At 38.5% G+C, this 27,989-nt stretch overlaps 1 protein-coding gene across 2 annotated transcripts in view; it reads right to left on the bottom strand.

Annotated features, from left to right (window-relative positions):
* Positions 1 to 1,063: 1,063 nt before the first annotated feature.
* Vcan (versican) overlaps positions 1,064 to 27,989 on the bottom strand; it is a 98,965-nt gene continuing 72,039 nt past the window's right edge. For both annotated transcript variants that reach the window (XM_041663548.1, XM_041663547.1), the window contains 4 exons: positions 26,745 to 26,827; positions 7,819 to 7,963; positions 2,617 to 2,799; positions 1,064 to 2,475 (listed from right to left, as the gene is read on the bottom strand). In XM_041663548.1, coding sequence (XP_041519482.1) covers positions 2,348 to 2,475; positions 2,617 to 2,799; positions 7,819 to 7,963; positions 26,745 to 26,827 — 539 coding nt within the window. In that variant the 3' untranslated portion in view covers positions 1,064 to 2,347. The remainder of the gene's footprint in view (positions 2,476 to 2,616; positions 2,800 to 7,818; positions 7,964 to 26,744; positions 26,828 to 27,989) is intronic.

The following is a 27,989-nucleotide window of genomic DNA, read 5'->3' as shown; positions in this document are numbered from 1 at the left end:
GCTGTCACTCCACACTATGAAGTTTGGACAAAGAACTTCATCTCTCGATGCTCAGTTCTCCTTCCAAATGCAATGGTGGTTATCATCGGCCTATTGTGAGACGATCCTTGTGGACACCTGTCTGGTTCACAAGAAAGTAGTCTCTAACTTGAGCTGTCACTTTCTAATCAGTCTCTTCCATATCAGAGACCCATGCATAGTGGGGACACAAGGAAGGACACTGCTATGGTCTCTAGCTTAGTGGCTGCGGGTGTGTCAAGCCCTCTCTCTACCAAACATAAAATGAATTCATTTCATTTTCAAATGAAAAGTTTGGTGTGTAATAGGCTCTAAAGTTGGAAATAAACAGACAAGTCACAAAATAGTAAAAGAAGGATTTTTAGGTTTCTTTGGTGAAACAAAAGCAGATATAAAAAGTTACAAAGGTTTCCATTCACAAAGAAGTCATTCACATTTTACACTATACATGTTATAAATACAGGGAAGGATTATGTGCATTGTAATGAAAAAGGAAAGAGTTCTAATAAGTCAACACAGTGATTTTTTTGTGCTCTGGGACACATAGGATGTGCTACGCTTACTGCAGAGACCCGGGATTTTGCCTAGGACACCATGGATGGTCGTGAGCACAGTTATTCCTTCTAAGCCAAAGACGGCTTCATGAGAAACCATCGGCATAGGACCACCCAAGTCTGCTCTTTTTCTATTCTTTTCATTTTTAAAAATTTACTTTGATCTCATGTGTAAAACATAAAATTTGTCCATATTTATGGCATACTCTATGATGGTTCAATGCTTGTATACATTATGTAATTTTAAAGTTTTGTTTCTGTTCATATTTTATTTGTAATTATTCTTAAAGTTTCTAAATGAACTTTGTGGAAAAAAAAATGAAAAAGGCTCAAATGCCTTCTTTCTGCTCGGGCTTTTATCTTTGGACCTTAAAATAACTGGGTCATGATTCAGTGTCATCTTCAGTGACCACTATTCAAATGCAAGGGGGACATGGGGTGGGAAGAGAGAAGCAAAATCTCCAACACATAACGCTCCACTTCACTGGAAGAAATGCCCACACTATTTCTACACTCCCACTCTGGCTTGGAATGGGCAAACACCACTTCCGGGAAGCTAAACGCCTTTCCATTCTCCGGAATAAACACTTGAAGCAATCTATTCGTCACATTATTGAATCAGGAACACGGCACCTATATGAGAAAGGTTCCGAACTGTGGAGAAAGTATAAAAGCTAACACTGAAACATTACTAGCATACTATACTGCTTTCAGGTCTTGGGGAAAATAACATCCAATAAATTAAATCCGTATGGCTTACTTCATTTATTTACGTGTGCTTCACAGCTGCAGCATTCATACATAAACATTCAAAATTTTATAAAGGATTAAAATGGTTATATGTACAAAATGGAGGGTTTTTTTTTTTTTTTTTTTTTTTTTTTTTTGCACGACTGTTGTTGATTTAAGAACCCACCCCCACCCTCCACAACAAGGTATAAACCCTTGGTCTCTACATCCATTCCTAATACCTTCATCAGCGTTAGTGTTAAGAAAGCCATTATAAAGAAAACCTGGTTGAGTTAATAATTAGCACTTTGACCCCTAAAAATGTTCCAGGTCATAGAAAAGTCCTCCATTCGAGCCCTTCTTGTAAATGAAGAAAAAGGAACGTGGCAAAACAGGGTCACACGCCAGAACTCTGAGTTTCGCCAGTCTCCTATCCGCTGGGTATCAGCTCGGGCAAGCGTGGCTCCCGTAGCTGACGTAGGTGTCGGAGACCCGCAAGAATCTGTTTGCTGGTGGTCCAGGAAAGCCATCCTCAAACTTGCTGACAGTCAACGGGCAGACAAAACCATTCCCAGCCTAAATAAACTGTAGCAAAGCAGCCAAACCAATGATGAAAGACCTAGAAAGCTCCGTAATCATCATTAAATATGCCTGAATTCAGTGTGATGTTTTATTTTATATACAGGATTAAAATCAACATTAAATCATCTTATTTACATGGCCATCGGGGTTGATATCGCGTTTCTTTTTTAAATAGTACAGTAGGCTGGCGTACAGGAAGTGGTCTTCACTAGCGGAAGAGAGAAAACTAAAGAAATTAGGCTGGGGTGGCTACTTTCTTCCCTCATTTGCTCTCATTTTATTCGCTTTTTTTCTTTTAATTCCATGTTTCATTGAAAATACTTTAAGAGCACAGCAACCCCAAATGACCAGACGACAGTCCCCAAATCCAAACCAACTGCTAATACTTCTTGAGGTGCTAGGAAAGGCACGGAAAGTCGGGACTTTGGCTGAAGTGAGGAAGCACATGTTCACCATTTTAAGGATCAGCGCCTCGATTCCTGCCACCTCCGGCTCCAGCGATGCTCATGTTTTGATGCATTTATGGAATTGTCCTTTGCTGATGAGGAATTTTTAAAGTATTTCTTTGAATAAGTCCTTTGGTATGCAGATGCTACATGGAAGAAAACAAATAAAGAAAACACAACAGTATTACTTGCTCCATACCCTAAACTACCAGTACCACAGCTGTAAAATGTGGGCATCTAGAATCTGCTAAAGCACGGTTGTCCATTCTTTCTAAAGTACCACTTACGGTTCATGCAGGTTATTTTAGGCATAGCCCATCTCCCGTTTCCTAGACACCGGATAGTTGGAAGATGACGCTGAATGAAACCATCTTTGCAGTGGTATCTAACCAAGGAGTTGATTTCATAACGTGGTTTCATTTTTCCAAAGGTCTTGGCATTTTCTACAACAGGGGGCTGGCCGCAAGCAACTAAGAAAAGAAAGCAAATTGTGTTACTTCCAAGAAATAAATCTATCTATCTATCTATCTATCTATCTATCTATCTATCTATATTAGTGTAAGCATCACAATCAATTGCGCTTCTGTATTTCCTCACTGCAACACTTCCAAACCTCAGTCATATACCTTTGTGCAAAGGCATTAATACAGAATTTAAAATTTGAAGCAACTTTAAATATTTAGCTTGAGGCTCTGAATGTAGATTTTTATCTTAGATCAGGTCATTTTTTAGTTATATTTCCATTAAAATGCAGTATCATTAAGTGACCATACATTTATCTATCCATCTACAAAGTCACTTTTCTAAAATACCTCCCAATCAAAAAGCACATGTCTGACAGCAGTAGGGAGCCTACTGATACTCTCTTATTATCCTAGATTTTACCAATAATCTTGAGTTGAGGTGATGATACATTTGCAACAGCTAACTATCCTTCCCTGAAAGAAGAAGTATAATCTTTAACACCAATAATTTGAAATATAGAAATATACTTCTAAGTACAAAAAAAAATGTTATCTGGTCCCACCTCTTCTATACTAAACTAGCAAATAGTGAACAGTGTTCTTGCCTTGGGTTTGCCTGTCTGTCTGTCTGTCTGTTCTTTGTTGTTTGAGATGGAATGTTATGTAGACCAGGCTGACCCTGAATTTACTGTCATTAAGGATAACATTGAACCCCTGATCATTCTGTTTCTTCTCCCCACACGTTGATACTACAAACAAATGTTACTGCGCATGGTCTATGTTGTTGTGGACTGAACTTAAGCTTCTTGCACATTAAGCAAGCGCTCTCTTTGAGCTGCATCCCCAGCCCCTCAGGCCTCAGTTTCTTAATTAGCTTAACATACATAGTCAACTCTTATAAAAGGAAGTGAGAGGAAAGCCTAAAATACATTATTGTATTTTAATTCACAATGGAAATTTTAGCTATTAACAGACTAAACAATAAGAAGAGATGATAGAAGTAGATGTTAGACATCTCACTATATGAAACTCCAAGATGAGAAAACCACCTCAATTGAATTTGTATTCATTCAGTTTTCATGAGTCCAATAACTTAACTACTCTTTAAAGATTTATTTATTCATGTATTTTATGTGCACCAGTGCTTTGCCGGTATCTTTGTCTGTGTGAGGGTGTTGGATACCCTGGAACTGGAGTTAGAACAGTTCTGAGCTGCCATGTGGGTGTTGTGAATTGAACCATGGTCCTTTGGAAGAACAACCTGTGCTCTTAACTGCTAAGTCATCTCTCCAGCTTCTATTTTAACTATTTTTTAAACTGTTAAAACTATTATATTGTGATATCTATTCCTAATAGAAGTATAACATGTATAATTCTTCTTAAATAACATTTCTGACCACACTTTAGCCATGTGCTAATAAAATACATTGTGATGCCTTATGAAATAACATGACACCTTGGTGGGAAAATGATTATGAGAAATTATGAGAAAATATACTTCAAATCTTAATATATTAAAAGTTTATAATTATTTCATTTGTTTACATACTAAAAGGCAATTAATGAGCACATTGTTTTTCAATGACAAATTCCGGTTTAATTTTAATATTTAGTTCTCCCAATTTACTTTTGCTTTATCCAACTTGCACCTGCACAGTGTATTTATTACAATATTAAAAGCTATAATTGGTCCCAGATAATGGCACAGATCAGGTAGAATGAGGTTACAGTGATAGAGAAGATTAAAACAGTCAGCTAGACAATTGATTGTATGTGATTCTGTAATCTGTTAACAAATTAGAACCTGATTTTTTTTTTATTTTTAGGAAAAGTTACATGATTTCTTCAAAGTTATTTATATGTCAAAATTAATAAAAAGCTAAAATAATCCAATTGAATATGGTAGTGGCAAGGTTAAGAAAGTATGCTGGAATTATATTCAAGCATATAAGCTTGATATGTGGCAGACACAACATGGCAGAGTAGGAAGGAAAGCAGTCTTAAAACACAAGGGATCTGGTATTCATATGGTGAAATATATTTGATTCTGTACCTCCCGGAACAAATGGAAAGTCAGATCTAGGTAGCTTCAACACGCAGACACAGATGCAAAGTTATAAAACATTCAGCAAACAATACCACTTATCTTTATGATTTTCAAGTTCATAAAGACTTTCTAAAGCACAGGAAAGTTGAAATAACAAAGACATTAAAAATTATGAGTTATCTTCATCAAAAAACCATATTATGAGAGAAAAGAACAACTACAAACTAGGAGAAGATATTTACAAACTATGTAAATATCAAGAGATTAGAAATAAGAATGTAATCAGAGGCCCTACAAATCAAAATAGAAAAAGAAAATCAATTTTTTAAAATAAGGAAAATGCCTGAATAAAAAAATTAACTAAAGGAGATCTACAAATAATTAATGAATATATGAAAATTTATTCAGCAAATTACCAAGAAAAGGTAAAGTAAATCACAAATGATAACTTTTCATACCCACCAAACTGGCCCCAAATTTCCCAAATCCAAAAATATCAAATGTTGGAGAAGAGGTGAAGAGACAGCGCCTCTCACATATGGCTGGTGGGACTGTGAATTGCTACAAGTTTGGGATTTGCAAATCCAATTGCAATTTGACGTTTGCTAGTAAATCTGATGGTGCATAGATCTCATGAGTCAGCATCTTCAGTCCTGGAAATGTGTCCTACAGAAACTCATGAAAGTCTACCAAAAGCAAGTTTAGGAATATTCACAGAAACATTACTTATAACAGTAAAAACACTGACTACAATGCAGATGTTCACTGGAAAGAGAAGTAATAAATAAAATACAATTGTATATAATGAACCACTTACACAGCAGAAGCAGAGAATATGTAACTACATACATCCATGTGCACAAATATCAACAAGACAGAATAGTAAAAAAGCAAGAAATAGACTATATAAATATAATCCTCCTTATATAAATTTTCAAAAAATTGGGAACAATCTGTTGTTCTGGAATATTACAGGGAAAAGCAAGAGAACCAAGTCATTATCTCTGGCAGGAATTTTGATGAGGAAATAACAAGATGGTCCAAAGATGAATGGCCAGCATGATGGAAAGATGCTCTTTTAAAAACATCACTTTTCTATATATTAGGTATTTTTTCTTACCTGCAGCTAATAATTAGAAGAACTACTTGGGTAGGTAGGTTTAAAGGTATATGAAATATCTAAAAGATTACCTTTTTACAAAACTTGTAAACATTGACATTACAAAACTCTTCTGGAACTGTGAAAAAAGATTCTATTCTTTAGTGAAGTAAAATTAGCATCTTTCAAAACTCATTCTCCATTGAGGAATTTTAAATGTATTTGTATTATGCATATGAATCTTTTTTGGATCTAGAAATTCTCAACCTGCAGCAAACTTTCCTTTCTCTCTAAATTGTAACCACCCCAAAGAATATGAACTTATGTACAAGAATAAGGTCTTATGGGTTGGCACAGTGAGGAGAAAGTATGGAGGCATGGGTAATACTGGCATGCAGTTCACATGGACCAGGAGGATGCTAAGTATTCTTGATGCACTCCACAGTCTGTCATCATAAAGAAAATACCCTGCTCAAGACATCAACAGCGTTGCTTTTGTGAAACGGCGAGAGGACAAAGTAGCTTCGAAGACAGCATGTTGAGACCACAAATGAAAAACATGACTCTGGGACCATTTCGAGGTCGCAGAAGACAAACATGACATTTGGATAAAGACAAACAGTTTATTAAAGACTCGTTATCCAGGAAAAAGGAAAACAGCAAATACTCGATTTGCTATTTTTACCAGTTCCATGCAGACGTGCTGAGGAAATGCACAGGCAGGAAAGATTCTTACAGACATAATGCATTGTGGGTAAGTTCTACCTTGGATGAGAAAACGGCAGAGTAGTCAAGGAGAGCAACTCTGAGTTTCCCCTGAGACTAGAACTGTGTGTATCTTAATGGGCTCTTTCTCCTAATACAGTTTGTTATAGGTGTTAAAGTCTTGCCTAGCATGTTTATTCCGTGTGTGTGTATGTGTGTGTGTGTTCAAGCATGTGCGTGTTTATGTGTGTGTGTTCTGTACTTTTAAATATAAGAAATCAAATGAGTTTTACATTTTGCATCAGTAGTTCTCACTTGTCCTTTAGCTGGGTCTTTTAAGAAGCAGATGTTTGCACTTTAAGATCACTATTGCAATCAGTGTTGAAACTCTTCCATTTGCTTCAGGAAGGCAACTATATGCTACAAATATTCAAACATATTCATCAATGACAAACACAAAATAGAGTTAAAGTTCAGCTTTCTCAGTAATTGGTTTTCCCGGCTTAGCATTAACTAAGGAATTCTCATCCTGAAACTTCCCTTACAAATACCTTTTAATGTTTATTGAGGGTTGAAAGTACTCAGTTACAGGCACAGGGCTAATAGTTTTATTGCATGGGTTATAAGTAGAAAATAAACCTTTAAAGGAATGCTTAAAAACTCAAATGCCCCTAAAGACCAAGCAGTTAGTAAAAACTGTGAACATTTTGGTTGAAGAGTGTAGTGAATCTGAGCTTGCAGCCCACTCTGGGTTAAGTTTCTCAGTTCTACATCCTCAACCCATGAAAAGTTTGATTATGAGCTAAGTGTACCGGATTCTCTTATAAAAACAAAATTGACTCCTCCATGACATATTCAACAGTTTTCCTGGCAAGGTCTTCAGTATTTTCTTCACCAGAATAAAAATGTCTACAGGCTCTAGGCCAGCAATTTCTTTCTTACAGATCCTACTGGGCAGGTTTCCTGTATAAATGTCACCTTTTTATCTTAAGCACCTGTAATCTAAAGTGAGGATAGTACTGAAAACAAACGTTTTAATTCTATCAAGACAGCAAGATATCCTTGGGCAACAAGAAAGAACACGTCTAACTTTCACCTGCAAGGGTGAAACCCTTCGTCCCTGACATCTGCCAGTTGAGATGCAGATTTAGCGTCCAGCAGCTGCAGTCCTTACCTGTTCCCTTCTTGCAGGTGTAGGTGAGGTGGTAATTGCAGGGAACATCATTCCATTGGCCATTCTCATGCCAAATGATCACAACACAGTCTTCTCCTGCAGAAAAGAAGCTGTCTGGCTGGTTGGGTCTCCAGTTCTCATATTGCTGTAAACGTGGAGAGAGAAGATAAACACTCAATATTCAGAGGGTAACCTGACTACTTTAGTGGCTATCTGTTGGGATGAACTCAACAATTGCTGTTCAACCACAGAACTGAAACTATTTTCCTTGTAAATACTTTCAAACACTTACGGGAAATAAATATATCTCAAAGACTTTGTTTAACAATAAGCTAATAGTTTTTGGCAATGAAATGTCCTTGAAAATTTTTGGTCTAGTTAACCCAGATTCCTAAATATGTGATCTGCCCTCAATTTAAGAAATTTCATCATTATCTGATTATTAAATGTAATAGACAAAATTTTCACAATCTCACTCTTAGTTGTGTTTTTTCTAGATTTTTTTTTTTTTTTTTGTGGTTTTTCGAGACAGGGTTTCTCTGTGGTTTAGGAGCTTGTCCTAGAACTAGCTCTTGTAGACCAGGCTGGTCTTGAACTCACAGAGATCCGCCTGCCTTTTTTTCTAGATTTTTGTATGCATACAAAACCCTGTATAGTTGTAATTTGTAATGCAATTGAAATAAGTTTTACTTTATTTTCTAACTATAAAATGTTTTTCATTTAATGCAAATGCCTTTATCATAATACATTCTTTGAGTGTGCAAACTGAAGGTGTTTGCAGTTTGTTTGTGTTTATCTGATAAGCCTGTATTCAAGGTATTTTTTCAACATTCCAGAATCACTGTGCTTGTGCTTAATTTATTACTCTTATTTGGAAAAACAGTCAAATTTTGTTTTCTGTCCTAATCTTTCACTAATAACATTCATCAAATTTATGCATTTTAACATGAGTGATATACTTTCAAAATGCATCAAATGATATGTTCCCTGTGCAAGGTGTTCAGATAGTTATATGAATGCTTTCTGCTATCTTTGTATTTATGTTTGTAATAATATTTATTGCTGGTCTCTTTCTCTCTGCACACACACACACACACACACACACACACCTTTAGCCCTCTATCATGGTTTTACATACCATTTTATTTAGCGTCAATACTGGATAAAGACTTTTCCTAGATACTTGATACACATTACCACGTATAATAATTTGAGACAATTGATAACAATAGCCTCAGACTCGTAGGGAAAAGTTTCTTTCTTACCTTAAAATGTTGCCTACATTAACTAAGAACCGTGCTTCTTAGGGTTGGCAAGAGACTTGAACCTAGAGTGGCTCCCAGATACCCAAGCCGAGGTCCCCAGTTAGTTCCTTGGGCAGCTGAGGATGGGGAACCTGAAATGACCCTATCCTAGAGCAATACTGACGAATATCTTGCATATCATCATAGAACCTTCATCTGGTGATGGATGGAGACAGAGACAGAGACCCACACTGGAGCACTGGACTGAGCTCCCAAGGTCCCGATGAGGAGCAGAAGGAGGGAGAACATGAGCAAAGAAGTCGGGACCATGAGGGGAGCACCCACACACTGAGACAGTGGAGCTGATCTATTGGGAGCTCACCAAGGCCAGCTGGACTGTGACTGAAAAAGCATGGGATAAAACTGGACTCTCTGAGCATGGCCAACAATGAGGGCTGATGAGAACCCAAGGACAATGGCACGGGGTTTTGAACCTACGTAATGTGCTGGCTTTGTGGGAGCCTAGCCAGTTTGGATGTTCACCTTCCTAGAAATGCACGGAGGGGGCAGGACCTAGGACTTACCACAGGGCAGGGAAATCTGACTGCTCTTTGGGCTGGAGAGGGAGGGGGAGAGGAGTGGGGGGAGGGGGAGAAGGGTGGGAGGAGGGGGAGGGAAATGGGAGGCTGGGAGGAGGAGGAAATTTGTTTTTTTTTCTCTTTTCTCAATAAAAAAAAAAGTTAAAAAAAATGTTGCCTACATGGCAATAAAAAACACAGTCTTTCCTTGCATCTACATACATGTCTACATACAGAGAGAGAGGAGAGAGACAGAGAGAGAGAGACAGAGAGAGAATGGTGAGGAAGTAAGGAGGAAGAAAAACAGAAACAGACAGAGACGACACCCAGTCCTCAAGAGGAGTAGGTATCTGGGCTCCAGTCCTGGCTGTGTTCCCAGCTTGCCCTACAATATAGCAAAGTTTGAATTCCCCATCTTTGAAATGACCAGGTTGCCACCATTTCCCAGATTTTGACTGAAGTGGTACTTAAAGGATATGAGTTTTAGCCCATGGACGGGTATTTTTAAAAATTGAACTAATTACGTATTTAACAAACAATACAAATGCCATACCAGACCCATGATTTTGCCAGTATTCCAACATCATTTACATTTCTCTTTAAACTTACTACAACTTTTTAAAAGGCACTATAAAGAAAAATGGGTCGATGATAAAAGTTATTTGTGGGTGATGCAAAAACTGAAAGTGTAGATATTGTTGGAAAAGATGGGGTGCTGGTGAAATGGTTCAGTGGATGAGGGTGCTTCCTGCTAAGGCTGATGACCCAAGCTCAATTCTCAGGATACACATTAGAAAGACAGAGCTGACTAAACATTGTTTTCTATCTTCTCCAAGCATGCCATAGTCTACACAAGAGTACATGAACACACACACTAAGAAATGGAAATAGGAGGTGGAAAGATGGCTCAGCAGAGGACCCAAGTTTAGTTCCCAGCAGCACATCAGGTAGCTCACAGTCTTCAACAATTCCAGCTCCAGCAGAGCTGCTGCTGGGAGGTATTCCTGAACACACGTTCAGAGACAAACATACTTACACATATACTTAATTTAAAATAATAAAAATGAATATATTTTTAAAGAAATGCAAAGGTAAAAAGGAAAGCAATCTTCGTGACTGTCATACTATCATTAGAAGGCCATTTCCTAGATTAGGGTCTTCTTGATATGAATGTGTTATGAGTTCTTTCCTATCTTTCTGGCTCAACTTAAGTATTGCTCCCTCCCCAGAAGCCCTGCTGAGCTTTACCTACGATGGTGTCTTATCATGAGTCTCAATAGCAAGACAAATTCATGTGGACATGGTTGGTAATGCGGGCTCGGATTTATGGGACAACTAAACAACTATGGCTGGAGACATATACATCTTTTAGCCTTTCCTTAAATCCAATTTTAAATGCATCCTTAGTCTGATGTTGAGCAAAGATTTTACTTAGCAAATGTAGTCAGAAAAAATTGAAAAATAAAAACGAAAATTCTAAATTTAGAGTATATTACAAAGTCTTTCTGTTTTCTTAATCTTACCAGTAGCTGTTTTTATTACCATAAACATGCATATCTCATGTTTTACTTTCAAATATCTATATTTTTGGTTTTGGATACTTACAATGTTTTTCATCAAATGTTTGTTTCTTTTTAGTTTTTAATCTTCAAAAACCAGTATTAGAGAATCTTCCAAGAAATATTTCTTTACTTATGAAATAATTTTGAGTATCAAGAAACCCTATACTAAAAACACTGGAAGTTTCATTACTATGACAGAGAAAGGCTATAATTCTTCTTCTCAAAAAAAGAAAAATAATTTTGAGAACTTTAAAAAATGATAAGCTGCTGAGAAAGCAATTGGTAAGTAGAATGACCCAGAATTAGAAGACCTGCCTGTCTTTCCATCTCCTTGCTTAGCTTTACTTGCGTCTCTTCCTCATGCTAGTCAACAAGAGGAGATGAGCTTCCTGCCACGTGAAAAAATTTTGAAGGTTGATAGAACTGTGTGGAGCCTCAGAGCTAAATGAACCTGTTTCCTCACCCCACCAAACAACAAAAAAATAACTCTTAGTTCTCTGGGGCAATGTATTTCAGGGTTGAGAGAAATTTAAATGCTGTCCTAGTAACTTGAATCCTGCCATAAAGCTATCCTACAGGGCCCTGGAAAGGTGCTTAGGAGACCACACTCTCTAAAGCACTAGGACTGGTGGGTTTCCTGGCAGCCAGGAACTGACACTCGCTCTGGGAGGGTTTTTAAATTTCCCTTTTCCTGTTCTTTGCTTATTTCCCCACACTTCCTTTTTCACCTCTCACCCTCCATCACCAAGCCTTTTCCGTTTAACATTCTACTTTGATGTGGGATTTCCCTCTGTATGCTGTGATTACCACTGATAAATAAAGGAACTGCTTTGAGCCTATAACAGAGCTAGGTGGTGAAAACTAAGCTGAATGCTGAGAGAAAGAAGGGCGAAGTCAGAGAGAAGTCATGTAGCCCCGCCGGAGCCAGACAGAACTTTACCTGGTAAGCCACTGCCGCATGGCGATACACAGATTGATAGATTAAATTAAGGTGTAAGAGTTAGCCAAGAAGAAGCTAGAGCTAATGGGTCAAGCAGTGATTTAATTAATACAGTTTCTGTGTGATTATTTCCAGGCTAAGCGGCTGGGAACAAACGAGCAGCCTTCCTCACTACACTACTTTCATAAGCAACAAAGGAGAAGTAGGAAATTCATGTTCCTTGTGATGCTGATGAGTCATTAAGTGGGGTTTTTGAAATGTATGAATCAATATAGGGCAGAACACTTGCTAGATTCAGAGGTCAGAGAGACTGTGGCAAAGAAGTAGTTCTGGACATGAGAGGTACATTCTCTCATGAACGCATGGCAGCTATGGCTTCCTGCAAAATAGCTGGACAAGATCAAGCCCACAACATTCCAGCATGGATAGTGGGAGGCACAGGAGGTGCCATCTCTGCTGAGGCGGTATTGACAGCTGTTGGCTGTTCAGTGGAGGGGACTATGGACTAGTAATTGGCCCCTCACCCATGTGTACATGGTCAGTACTGCCTGGCCTCAGTGGGTGTGAATCACGTTGTATAGTCCCTCCTTCATCATCTCTCCCATGCTGCTCATCCCCAGAAGTTTCTACCTGACAGTCACCACTCTCGAACATCCTTCATAACTGATCCATTTGTTATGTTCTTCTATGGAGTAAAATATATGTTCAGTGAGAACTTGCTTATTGGCTTATTTTCTTTTCTACTTCATATTTAGTGTTTAGAGCTATATATGAGATGTGGTTTAAGCAGTGTGATATTTAGAAATAATGAACTATAGTGAACATTTCTTAATAACCCAATTCATTATCCTCCTCAAAGAAGTACCTTGCTGACAGCAAAAAATAGGGGAGATTGCAGCTATAATATAGATGGTAGAAATAAGCTTTCTGAAGATGCTTGGCACTGTATATCAGGAACCTCAAAAGGTTCCTGCCCTTGGATTCATAATTCTGCTCATTATATCCTATTCTAAAAAATAACCAAAGATAAGAACAACATTTAAGATAAATACTCTTTATAGGAAAGTTTGATGAAAACCATTATATAGGAAAATCATATTTTGATGTGGATAGAAAAATGGAAAGTTATATAATCACAAAATAAATTATTCTTGAAGACTATTCAAAGAAATGAGAACATAAATTTAGAGATAAGATAATGCCAGACTCACACATCATTTCAGATGCCATTTCATATGTCTATAGTACCAAAACAAAATCCAGTAAAATGTCATAATGAGTACTATGACACCAAGAGTATTTTTACATATTTTCTAAATTCCACAGAATAAGAACAGTTATGTTTCTAACCAGTGAAATTAAATGTTATAAAATTACCTACGCATTTATCTAAAGTAGTCACAGATATTCTAGCTACGCTGGGTTAAGCTAACCCCAGCAGATGCCCCTGAACGCTCCCAAAGACACTCGACAGTTTTGTACTCTTCAGCCGACATTTCCTACCCGTCTGAACAACACCTGTGCCATTTTCACACTGAAATTAGAGTTCTATGCCAGTGAGCTGTCTCTTGGTGCTTAAATTACAGTCTTTGCGGAGAATTAAATCTGGCACCTACCAAAGTTTCCAAATGTGTGCTTTTGGTGTTGGCCGGCAGAGATCTGGCTAAATTGTGTATGTAGTTTGTATAAGAATGTCTAATGCCTATAGGCATGTCACACTACTGCCTCCTGATAACCTTAGCTAAGATGCGTCAGATTTGTTCCTGTTATTGCCAAATTGACGCAGCAAAGGAAGCCCAGATTGCTGCTTCCTCCTTAATTGTTTTATAGGCTTACTTAACTTTTATGGAAAATGAATATAAATAAATAAATAAATAACTTTGGATTCAAAATAACATTAAATATTAAGAAGAAGTCGCTCCTGAGTAAATCAATCTAATTACAATAATGTAAACTCTCATCTTCACTATCTCTAGCAACAAAATAAGCATTCTTCAAACAAATAAAGAAAAATCCACCCCTTGAAATCCTTTCCTTCACTATGAGTTATGAACAAGCATCTTGGGTGTTAGCGTTTGCTTGGTTTTTTGTTTTGTTTTGTTTTTTTCAAGACAGGGTTTCTCTGTCGCTTTAAAGCCTGTCCTGGAACTAACCCTTGTAGGCCAGACTGACCTCGAACTCACAGAGATCTGCCTGCCTCTGCCTCCCAAGTGCTGGGATTAAAGGTGTGCACCACCACTGCCTGGCTGTTCTGTTTTTAAATAAGCTTTCTAGGTATTCCAGAGCAGCTTCAGACTTGATTTGTAGTCTTGGATGATGTCTTGTGAACTGACCTGTCTCAGACCACTGGGATGAGAAAATTCTCTTCAAAATGTTTGACAAGAATAAGTGCTGGCCATACATCTACATGGTTATGCCTCTGAGACTTGGGTTTCTCATCACAAACCTTGAACTCACGTTCCCTTGAGAGAGAATGCTAAAATTATTTTGCTCTTTCATTCTTCTCTGATGGCAAGGAAAAACTGTGACCTAAAACTCAAAGGACTGAAGTAGAGGAATGCCAACTCAGATGTAAATTTTCTTCTGTTTTATTAAAAGATAATTATTTGACCCACTATGAAATTGCTTAATGCTTTGTATCATATGACAAAATTACTCTGGGAGTTTCAATTAAATAGCTAGCTCTCCATACCTGCAAAACAAGTTCTCAAATGACAAGCATTGCAATTAAATTAAGTTCGGTCACTTTTCAGCTACCCCTCCAACCGAATTCAAATGTATCACCTGCCAAAATAATAAAATGGCTGAAAAAAAACCTGGATAAACTCCAACTGCTAATAAGTATGGTTCTATTATACAGAACTTGTCTCCATATACAGGAAAGCTGTTTCAAACCAACCTTAAGGAAAACTCAGAGCAGATTGAAGTTATTCCGCTAAGGCTACCAAATCATAAACGCTTAGTTATTTGTTACAAATAGTCTTTCTTATTAAAATTATCCTGCAGGTTCTCTGAAGCCCACGTGACCCCTCAGGCTGGCAGCACCCTAACCAGATTACAGATTGCAAAGCAACTGAAAGGGATTTCCCTCGAATGGGTGCAGCTACTTTCTCTCACCTGAAGTACAGTCGAATTGGGGAAGTTTTCAGTGATGTACTACCAGGAGAATCTCTTATTATATGGAGACTAGCAATTTAAAATTCCCATTCATACATAGTAGGTGATTTTTTTTCTAGCTCTATGTAAGACTTAGAAATCAAGGTGTTTCCTCCAGTCCTTAAAACGAGTGGGGGAAGTAGTCTTGGGTTCAGCTTTAATACCACTTTTATTGGAAAAATGTAAAGAAGGTTTTCAGGCATTAGCTGCTGTTGCGGTGATTGACATTTGGATTAGTCTTTAATTGACACAAATAAAGACCAATTAAAATCTGAGGAGGAGTGTGAACGTCCGGGTAGCAAGGACCACAGACAGGTTAAGAAAATTTCTTAAACATAAATGAATTCACTCTTTTCCCCATGCACCACACCAAAATACATTTTGGGCTTTTCTTTTGCTTTTGTTTTTGTCTATACTAGGATTTTTGAAAGAAATCTTGAGAGAAGAAGTAGGAGAAGGTGGAGTAGGAAGAGGAGAAGGAGGTAGTGTCTGGGAGGAGTTAGAGGGAGGATGGATCTGATCTAAATACACTACCTTCATGTATGAAATTACCAAAAGGATATAATTTAAGAAAACTGACAAGAGTGGGGGTTAATATGATCTAAACACTGTATAAAATTCTCGAAGCATTAATAATGTGGCAATAAGTCGTCTAAAATTCTATCTTAAGAAGATCAAAACCCTTAGGACACAAGGTAAAGGAATTCATAGAATACTAAAATGTCTAGTAAGGAACTAGAGAGATGGCTCAGTGTTTAAGGGCACTTGTAGATGATCCAGGTTTGGTTCCCAGCACCCACATAGTAAGCTAGGGGATCAAAAACCATCTTCTGTCATTCTCTTCTGGACTCTGCAGGCACTAGGCATGCAGATGGTGCACATACATATACATAGAAAAAACATTAATACACATAAAGATAAATCTGAAAGAAGACTTTTAAAAACACCTTGTTTAAATCTCTTTTATCATCATCTTAAAACTGAGACCTTTTGGGCTGGAGAGATGGCTAGAGGTTAAGAGCACTGGTTGCTCTTCCAAAGGTCCTGAGTTCAATTGTCAGCAACTACATGATGGCTCACAACCATCTATAGCTAGCGGGATCTTGTTGTGAAGAGCGGCAGGCTATTTTCTTGCCACCCGGGTAGCTTATGCCCCGAAATAATTATATGGAAACTGTATTCTTTTAAACATTGCCTGGCCCATTAGTTCCAGCATCTTATTGGCTAGCTCTTACATATTGATCTAACCCATTTCTAATAATCTGTGTAGCCCATGAGGTGGCTTACCAAGGAAGATCTTAACCTGCGTCTGTGTTGGGTGGGAGAATCATGGCGACTCATTAACTTAGCTTCTTTCTCCCAGCATTCTGTTCTGTTTACTCCGCCTATCTAAATTCTACCCTATCAGAGTGCCAAGCAGTTTCTTTATTAATTAACCAATGAAAGCAACAGATAAGATACAAGTCCCACCTCCATCATTTCAGGATCTGATGCCCTCTTTTGGAATAAAGGTGTACATACAGATAGAGCACGCATACATAAGATAAATGAAACTTAAAAATAAACAAACAGACAAAAATCTAAAAACTTTTCAGTAATTTGAGGCCCATTCCAGGAGAGGGAACCCACACTTCACACTGCCTATAGGGCCAGGAAGCAGAGGCTGGACAGTCCAGAGACCTAGGAGAGAACCAAACACTGCTGGCAAGAAAGAAAGAAAGAAAGAAAGAAAGAAAGAAAGAAAGGAAGGAAAAAGATAGATCAAGGAAATGATTCCTTAAGGATATTTTGCTAAACTCCTCGGATACCTGAGCCTAGCCCTTTTCTTCATCCAGACACTGATAGAACTCACAGTCAACCATTACACAGAGCTCACAGAGACCACAATGACAATCAGGCAGTCTGCCTCGGTCTAAGCTAGGTCCTCTGCATGTATGTTATGGTTGTGTAGCTTGGTGTTCTTGTGAGATTCCTAATAGTGTGAGTAGGGGTGACTCTGACTCTCTTGCCTACTTCTGGGACCCTATTCCTCCTACTGGGTTGCCTTATCCAGCCTTGATGAGGGGATGTGCCTAGTCTTATTGCAACATGGTATGCCATGTTGGGTGGGTATTCCTGGAAGACCTGCTCTTTTCTGAAGGGAACTGAAGAAGGAGTGGATCTGTGGGAGAGAGGGATCAGAGAAGCAGAGGGGGTATCTGCGGTGAGGATGTAATAAATGAGAGAAGAATACATAAATCATTAAAAAAGAATTTGAGCAGTAGCTAGTTCCCCTTCTGATTCTTTTCACTTGACCTTATTTAATTTGGTCAAATAACCACAGAGAAAATCAATGAACACTGATTTTCTTAATGAATCTCTCCTTAGAGACTGTGGGAGTCTTTTCTTCTGCTGGTTCCTAGTTAGTACAGTGTGAAAAAGAAAAGGAAACAGTTGTCATAGACACTAAATAATGTATTATTATTTATTATTATTATTATTATTTTATTAAGTTTCATCTGCATGTGAGCCACAGCTTTGAGGTGTAATTTTGTTTCATACACACATACAATCACATACACACACATGCATGCACAAGGGTCTATCCATATAGCCCTAGTAATAATTATGGGCACCTAGAGGGTGTGCGGAAGAATTCGAGGATGTCCTTATGCATACAGACTTGTGTAGCAGATGAATTTCTGCTGAAATGTACTAGAGAGAAAACTCAGGATGACCAGATCAGTAGAGAGAAAGATTCCCTGCGAGACGGGAAGTTGGAGCTGTCTATTGTGCAGAAAGCGAATGGAACACTTGGTAAACGCTGACTGCCCATCAGGGCCAGATGAAATCTGTGCTGTGGGGTATCTCAGCTATCACTGGCACTTTAAAACCCTCACTCTGTGACTGCAAGGACCCTACTATATGTGCATCTGCATCCACTCAAATATTTATTATAAGTCCTAAGCTTAGATGCCACTGTATTTTATACTTGAAAATTCACCATCCTTTGGATTTCCTAACGTAATAATTAAAGACTATCTTTTAGAACTATTTTCATGGTGCTAAGAACATTTAAATATTATCCACAACCTGTTAGTAGAAGCAATTGTGACAGCTTTCCAGGCATGATTTGAAAAGGGAAATTTACTAAACTTCCAACTATAATTTGGATTTATTTTCCATGATAAATCCATTCATTGCTCTCCACTTATCCTTTTGCTCCAAACACAAATAAATGAATTCACAGATGGAAAAAAGGTTTCATACTAAATCACAGAAGTCCTCTCAGGTTACATCTCAAGAAAAGAAACCAAGGAAGCTATTCTATTGATTTTTATTACTATGTTTGGAGTGAAAGTTCAGGAAAGAGCAGAGCTAATATTAGCCTTATCTACCAGGACTTTATCAAGCATATGACTAACTGGTAGCTTCCTGTTGAACTTTAAAATTATCTCATTTTGCATTTAGCTATAGGCTTACAATACTATACACATCAAGGCTATAGAAACCTAAGCATTCCTCCTTGCTCTAGTGGTGTTCATTTTGAAACACAAAGCACAATGTGACCACTAGGTGGTGACATAGACCGCTTATTGTGGTCATAACTTTTTGTCAGCATTTTAGAATCACAAATATTAACTCCAAATGCAGAAAAACTTAAGGGTTTACCTGTGGCATGTCCTGCCAATCTTGAGAAAGACTTCAGAACAAGACAAAGCTTGGCTAAACAGTAACTTCTAATCTCAACCTGTTCTGTTATTGACTGATATTATCTGTCATAAGAACTTTCTGCCAATGCACCTCCAAAAACTTGTTTCTCTATGTTCCTATTAATAGTATCTGATGATTTACTTGATTTACATCAATAGTAAAATTTCATCAAAAGTAAAGTCACGTCTAGTGTATCCACCAAACATCTTTATAAGCAGGACCAATCAATAATTAGCACCAACGCACAAAAATGAAACAACAGCTGTGTGAATCTGAAAACTTACTTTCTGAGTATCTCATACCTGTGATACAAGCTGAGTTCTCTGGGCAAACTTCATTTATCACCAGTGTCCATTATACTACTACTGACCTCCAAGAACTACAAACAAAATCCAAATACAGCCCATGCCACCAAGGACAAGCAGACTGTTGCCAAAGAATACAAGCAAATTCTATATACAAAACACTTTTTTAAGATAGGTACCTACCTATAGCACGCACACACACACACACACACACACTCTTGCACAATCATGCACACATACTGATCAGTAGTTTTTCACTAGGTAACCTCTAGAGTCAGCAGGTGCGCGCACACACACACACACACATACACAGAGTTACGCACAGGCACACACACTGATAAATAGTTAGCTTTTCACTAGGGAACCTCTAGAGTCAGCACACACACACACACACGCGCACACACACACACACGCACACACACACACACACACAGAGTCACACACTGTCCTGCACATGCACATACATTGATAAGTAGTTAGCTTTTCACTAAGTAACCTCTAGAGTGAGCTTCAGTCTTTCCCAACACAGGGCAAATGGTAATCTGAGGAAAAGGCTCTGGGACCACTTGTAATAAAAATCAAAACATTTGGTCCCTTTCAAACGCCTTCCCTCCTGGATAGCTGGTGCACAATAGGCATTTGTTCGTAGTCTGCAGGGGTCATATTTAACTGTTCTACTTGAAGGAGGCAAGTTCCTTTCCTGCAAGGTAGGTATACCTTCTTTTGATCCCTGCACGCTGGTCTGGGTCATGATTTATTTATGTTTTGCGGGAGGTTATGGTTTTTCTGTTATCATTTAGTTGAACCCACAACTGGAAAAGAAAAGAGCAGCTTTGTTTCAGAAGAGAAAGAGGCGTTTGTTTGGGTGTCGCTACGCGCTGGAAGCCTGCAGTTGGACTCTACCAAACTGAGCTTGCTGAAGGGAAGGAAAATTAACTTGGGGTCTCCAGATAACTGTTAAAGTGGCAATGTGCCCATTATTTTCCTAGCTGGCAAAGTTCTGCGCGGGAGAGACAATCTGGCCACTCTTGAGTAAGGCACTAATCTTGGGAAAAGTGTGACCTCACTGCCTGACAAAGCAGTAATTATCAACAGCATTTCCAGAGGGCTGTGAGTTCCGCCCACTGTGAGACCACTGTGAGACAGGGGCCCCAGGCAGAGCCCCACGGAGCAACATGCACTTAATCCATGCAAAGCACGGTGCCAGTAGGCTCCTGCACGAGCTTGTTTGCACAAGTCTTCAGTCATGAGATGCTAAGGAACCAAAGGCTGGAGAAAGTGCCAAACCCATTCAACCTCTTTCCCTTCGCTTTTTCCATGGTTGCGCACAGCCTTAAACTAATTAGCAGCTAAATTTAAACATGTGCATGTGGTTCTAAAGTTTCCTGCGGTGCTGGAAAAGGGACCCCCTCATTCATTAAGTTTTCTTCACTTGCCTGACAGACTGGCCAATTACAAGGTGATTTTCCCATGGTGGCAAACATTGTCTTAGGCAATTTAAACCCATCCTTAGACGTCCGAGCAGCAAGAACAAAAGGTATGGGCACGAGTTTTAAGTTCTGCAGCTACAGCATGACTCATAGTATCCTGCATGTAAGTTCAGAAGAAACATCTGTTGATTCAAATCAAATTAAACCACAACAGAAGTAAAAATTTTCATTAGCAATGTAGTGGGCTTTGGTAGAAAGAAATCTACAGTCTTCTACTCATGAGTAATATGTTAAAGGCTGAAGAAAGGGCATATGCTTTTCTTGGCTTTGAATTTAATATAATGAAGCCTGCAAAGTTCAACATAATTAAATTAATACTGACACACAGTGCGACTTGCTCACAAAGATGTGGCATTTGGCTGGGAGCTAAAACCACATCACAGATAAAACATGCACAAATATCTTTTTTAAAAGGCCTTCTAAGACTTCCCAGGTGAAAACGTCAAACTTAAAGACTCTTGGTGGGAGAACAGAATTTTAAAAATATTTTTATATTTAATTGACACACAGTAATACATGTTTTAGCATACAGTGTGGTGTTTCAATACACTAAAGCGACATGAAAAAAATCACATTAGAGTAACTAATCATCTCAAACATTTATCATGTCTTTGTGTGAAAACTCAAAATTCTCTCTACCTGTTAGTTTCAAAAATATTGTTTTAAAAACATATATGATTTTTAAAGTATACACATACATACACACATACATGCATACATACACACATACATGCATACATACACACACACACACACACATATATATATATATATATAATATATGGAGAGAGAGAGAGAGAGAGAGAGACTTTATTTTCAATCATTTTCTGCCAAATCATATCCAACCCTTTCTTGTGGGTAGAAACCTACGAACAAGTCCAGCAAACACCTCTGAGTGAGTGAGTTAGTACTCTCTTTTGCTGCCCGAGACACACAGGAGATGAAGGACAGCCTCTGGTGTCTGTGAAAGGACAGCAGTGACGCATTGCTGCAGAAAAATGAGCAAGGGTTTATTGTCTGTGATTTCTTACTGCTTTTCTCTGTCCTTTAGAATGTCTCTCTCAGTTATAGTCTGTTTTTGTACTAATTCTATTCATTTCAAAGCTTTCTTTTCCTTACAATCCATTGTTTGACTATTTTATGAAAAAAAGAAAAAGGATCTCTGGATATAAGGGCAAACCCACACCAATGCGGTTTTTCTGTGTCACAATTCTAATAACAGGCTGGAGAAGAAGGGGTTCTGAAGTACTGGCTGTTCTAGCTTGACAACGCTAACTCACAATTACTAAAATGGGGAGGGGGATTCAGGAATCACTCAGAAATACTTTAAGTGGACTTTTAATAAAAACAGCAATTAAAATTAATTACACTGTTAATTAACCTATTTTAGTCTACAACACAGCTATCAAAGGCAACCCGAGATGGTTAGGATTAGAAATATGACATTTCTAGCCCTATGATTCAATAAACTTTTTAGTACTTACTGGATAGACAAAGAAACAAAGCAACAGCCCTAAACAGGGAAACTCCATCAAATCACTCTACTCAGGGTCCAGTGTACCCCACTGAAGAGATGGAAAGGGTATAGGGGTCAGAGAGGATGGACGACCCCAAAAACTAAAACTTTCTAAATAAATATGATCAGGACACATATGAACTCAGAGACTGTGCACTGTACACACAGGGACTACATGGTTCTTCACCAGATGGGGACCTAGAACTAAAAGGAGAAGTGGACACATGCCTTCATCCCTAACCTATAAGCACCTGCAGTGGAAAACTACTTGCAAGAAACAACGTGAAAGCTGAAATGTGTTAAGAAAAATAATAATGAAAGCATAGATCACAAGAGAAGGCTGGATACTATTGTATTCAGAACAATACTTTATGAAAGTTATTGGGCAAATACCCCAAATAAATAATGAAAAGATTCTTCAACTATAACATAAACAAGAATTTGGCTTTTTATCACTATTATCAACATTTTATTATAGAGGCCAATAAAATGTAAAGATTAATCAGAATCTGAGGAATACAGGCGATTCTGATGACTTAGCCAAACAGAACCACTACCTTAGCACAAGCATATGAACTGAATTAGTCTAGCTATAAAGAACACTCATGTTAAATATGATATGATTATACTGCCAGCTTCTTGGAAATTTAATTATTTAAATAAAGCAAATCACTGACACTGAGATCTAACTGAAGCTTTTATCCACCCCGGATTATACTGATTTTTCCTGGATACCAAATATAGCAAGAAAAGCAAAAGATAGTATCAGGTAAATAGCAAGCATTCTTTGTCTTTCTTTTTTTTTTTTTCTTTTGATACTGCTCTCCCTCCCAAGCTGAATAACTCTAATAACTGTCAAACAAAATATCTGAGATGACAGAAGAGGAGAGAAAGCAGCCTAATACAGAAGAGAGGTCTTTGAAACTGCACATGGCCAATTGACTTTCCCCAAGAGTAATCGGGTACCATTCTTCCAGAGGAAGACTTGGCCACTGTAAGGACATGTTAAAGTGGAAACCCTTGGACTATACAGCGAAGCAAAGGAAAGTTACTTTAGCCAGTGCCTGCACACATATGGAACCTGTTAAGGAGAAGGGGACTACACAAAGATCTAGGGGGGAGTTCAGGAAAGACACCTAGGTTGTCTCCGAACGAAGGAGGATAGAGGAAAGGGTGGATCCAAAGGAAGAAAACTGGGCCAGAGATCAGTCAAATGTAGGCAGGCTGGTGGGCAGCTGTGCACTTCTGGTCCCAAATGTTCAAAGTTAGGGAACACTCCTTAACATGTTTTTATTTCTCTAACACAAAGACTGGATTAAGAAGAAATCAAGGGTGTATCAGTTTGTTCTGGATGTACTTTGGTCGTTTCCTTAATTAACCTCGCTTGTTTACACGATTTATTTTAGTAAAGGCTCGGTCCTCAGACTTTAATGATATGTGGGACTTGCAAAGACTAAGCCTCCAGCTAATGTTCTATGGTTGTCATGTTACATTATTCTGTCTTCCCTTAACATCATCCCAGTAGATACTTCTCTCTCTTGAAAAAGTGCAATGCTCACTGTCTTACTGTATTTAGTCAATCTTGAGCGTAGAAATGATAATTAGATTAACTTTATAAGATTTTATGCCTACGTGAAAAATTTATGGGCACAGATGAGGCAGAAAGATAACTAGAGAGAAAATTTAAGAAACTAGTCGTAAGCTTTTATCTTCTGAGCATAGCACAGCCATTGCAAATATGATCCTAAGGCAGCCATGGTCACCTACACTGGCCCTTCACAAAACTGGGCCTGTCAATAGTCATACATGCGTACATCCAGGAGGGACTCCAGGCTCTTGGCCTCCCCGATGAACAGCTGGATACAGCTGGTTGCAGGGGAAGACACAGTCATTGTCTTCATCTGTGTACCCAATGGTGAGCGCATCGAGTTCCAATGCATAGTTCTAAACCCAAGGGCACACAGGCCACACTAGTTAAACTCAGTGTGTCACAGAATCAGACAAAAAAGATGTGGCAAAGGGGTTAGAGGGGAAGAGGGAAGATGGCAGGAGAGAGGGGGAGAAAAGAAAAGATTGATAAGAACTCACTGTAGCTTTAGATACATAGAAGAGATTGTCAAAGAACATTGAATAAATAAACGCAAAAGCAACAAACACAAACAAAATGAGTTGGTTTGCTTTCGTGTGGAACAGGAGAATAATGATACCGAAAGCTCATCTGTGTACATGTGTCAGACAAGGTACATTCCCTAGGTGTATGGATGTGGCAGAGAAGGTACACTCCCTAAGAGGTTTTTCATACTCCTTATAGTTGCCAGAAAGAGGTCAGTCTGGTCTTATGGAGCTAGCTTACAGGGCTCAGTAATATAGGGTTTATTTTGACAGGAAATCAAAAACAAGGCTGTGGGGGTAGTGGCCCAGATCTACAGGACATATGCATTGCCAAGTAAACTTGACCAACTGAGTCTTGAGCATTCCAGTTTCTGTTTGAAAAAGAGCAGCTCACAGGAAATGGCATGTCTCTCTGAAGTATGAGAAGGAAAGCTTTGCAGCAGTTAGACTCGGGCAGGTACTACTGCAGCAGAATTCAGTCAGGGAATGCACTAAAACTGAATGTGTGCTCCAATTCATTTTGTTCTGGCTTGGTTCTGAAATGTTCCCCACCAGCCCATCGTTTGACTATTTGCTTGTAAGCAGTGTTATTTTCTGGGTGGAGTTTAGGAGGCTTGCAAGCGGAACCTAGCTAGCAAAGTGGGTGTTTACAGGTGGGACTTGGAAGGCTATTTATTGCCTGGTGCCTACATTCAGTCGCCTGCTTCCAGGACCACCATGGTATAAGGACCCATCAATACCCTTCCATTATCAACTATTCTGCGCTGCACTGTATTTGCACAATGACTAAAACTCCCTGAAACCAAGAAGCAAAAAATATCTTCCCTCCCCAAAGTTTTTCCTGTAATATATTTCCGTTGCAGGAAAACAATTTTTTTTCCAAAAGCCTCCTTATAATCATGAATGACAAATAGTGCTAATTTCCCAGATATGGTGCTGACAGGGAGAGGGCCAGCTGAGCTTTATGTGGAGTTACTCAAATAAAAATTATAGTAAATTATGCTATTTATCCACAGAAAAGGGGGACGAGCTAGAAGAAAAATTGACTCTGGACATAGTACTGAACTCAGGTACAGGCCTCGTAACTACAGTTTGGGGATGCTGGACAGAGAACTCAACTAACAGGTGAATTCTATGGGTATCTTGACTCTACCCAGATGTGTGAACTCTCTCAGTGGATATCTAGACTCAGATGTGTGAATGCAGTGGCTATCCAGGCCCAGATGTGTGAACTCAGTGGATATCTAGAGCCAGATGTGTAGTGAGCCCTAATAGTCCAGACAGGAATCATTGGACAGAGCAGAGATTCCAGAAATAGAGAGGAGTTCCACACTGATTCCAGAATGACCTTTAGCTTTGCCAAACACAAATCCAGATGACTGGCAGGTAGTAAGTAAAATTTAATCACTTAAGTGATTCATATACAAAACTTAAACCTTAAACTTAAAAATTACATATAATATTTTCCTGTTATCATATTTAGAACTTACTTACACTTATTGTCCAGCTGAGTGGCTCTCCATGCTGATGGAATTTCAGAAACATCCGGGACTACCCCAAAACTACAGCTGCTAGGGGCTTTGCTAGAACACATCTGCCCTGAGGCCTGGGAGAAGGTGTTTAATTATTCTCAAGCGGCCATTATGCACAGTGGCACCGAGCACATGCAGTGTGGCCAATCACAGCTGCGCGAGCCCTAAAACACTAGGTTCTCTTGTCCATTCAGATTTAAGAACTTATTATACTACATACTGAGCAGCCGGCCAGTTTGGATTACATAGTGAGCCCCTTCCTAAAAACCAAAACAAACAAAAACGAGTGCAGTTTAAGAAGAGTTATAGCCAGAATTGCCAAGTTGTATTTCTTATGGGAAGAAACAGAAATAAGTAATAAATAAAAAAGACTATTCAGCAATAAAGAAACGGAATGAGATTTACAACATTGTAAATTTCCTTATATTAAAAAATGAACCCTTTTCCTACATAAAAATGAGCCACGCTTTATAGTGGAATTTCATTGCAATTGTGTAAGAAGAAAAAGGTACTTGTCAAAGACTCTCTTGTCTCTCTTACATTTATTCTTCTCCTATGATAACCACCTGAAAGCATGGTCGAGCACAGTTTTTATGGTCTAGCTGTCCCTTTCCACAGAGTTTGTTCTACTCTTCTTCAAGGACACCACTACTCGGGGAGAGGGACAAGAAGGCTAGAGGAGCTAGCTGAGAACACTTAGTCATTGTTTCAAGGAGTGCTGCTACCCAGCACATTGCTCACTGTATAACCCAAACCAGTGCACAGGACCCTGAGGCTTCATCTCCATCAGCATCTTACCAGAGCGCTGCCATCAGTCCAACGGAAGTCATGCTCAAACATCTTGTCATTGAGGCCTATCCACTGGTAATCATGGCCCACACCTAAGTGACAGAAGACAGATGTTTTACCTCTGTTCCAAAGCACTATTTCAAAGAAAACTATTCTCACAGTGAGTTATGCATCCTCTTCTCTGTTTTTTTTTACTTAGCTGTTCATAAATCTTTCTTACTTTATTCTTCTTCCACCCAATGAGCATTACATTAACAAACACATTTTCAAACACTATGAAAAATTAATATATTAGAGGCGATCATTTCCCTGGGAATCAATCATAATTAAATTATGTTCTTTCTTCACTCATAATAGAAAGCATCTACTTACTTTTCTTGCTAATCTATGCTATTGGGAAAGATCTAGTGGCCCACTGAAATAGACCAGATTTTGCAGTCTACCCTCACTTGGAAAAAAAAAAAAATCTCTTTTCTCCAAATAATAAACACGAAGACCAAATAGTCCTGAAAAATTACTTTCAAAGACATTTACCATAACATGAGTTACTAGCTAAAATATCAGGCAGTAGAGTTCAATAAACTCTACCCAGATTACCCAGATTACAAATTAACAAAACTATTCCAAAAGAATAGAAGGATACAACAAAAGGATAGAGGATACAACTAATTGAGCATCAAACTATGCTTCATGAGCAAAGTAGTTGACCCTGTGCTGGATACACACTTGCTTCCCCCTCTTTGCTATGACTTAAGATTAATGTTAGGAAACAGCCCCAGTACTAGATTTTATCTGCTTTCAATCTTCACCTCTCTGTGATCTTGATAGACAGCTCACTTTCTAAGATTAGGAGACCACTGTAGGAGAATCGGGACGCACAGTTACAATTAGGATGCTAGTCACAGCTCTGATTTGCAGGATAACCCTCAAAGCAACTTTATTCAATATTCAAATATTCAAAACAGAATGATAATGATAACTAAACGTGACAAGAACTATATTGAGCCAGAAGAAATAACTCTCTGTGTGAGGGTAAAGATCAAGTAGCGATTGCTTATGATCCAATCTATAGTTACACCTGTCACTGCTGCTGCACTAAGTAATGGCTTCTTGTACCCTACCTAAAGGTATCCTAAAGTGGAGGCCGTAACAGAGTTTATCTTACATAGCTCACAGGCGAGAGACCTCATTACACTGAACAAAGGCCTAGAAAACTACATTAAACTGGGCTCCAAAGAAAGCTAAGACAGCGGA

Source organism: Microtus oregoni, unplaced genomic scaffold (assembly GCF_018167655.1).
Source record: "Microtus oregoni isolate MIOR12 unplaced genomic scaffold, Mior012 000014F_ref0000157, whole genome shotgun sequence".
NCBI lineage: Eukaryota > Metazoa > Chordata > Mammalia > Rodentia > Cricetidae > Microtus > Microtus oregoni.
Note: the sequence above shows the minus strand (reverse complement) of the source record. Positions and strands in the feature narration are given on the sequence as shown.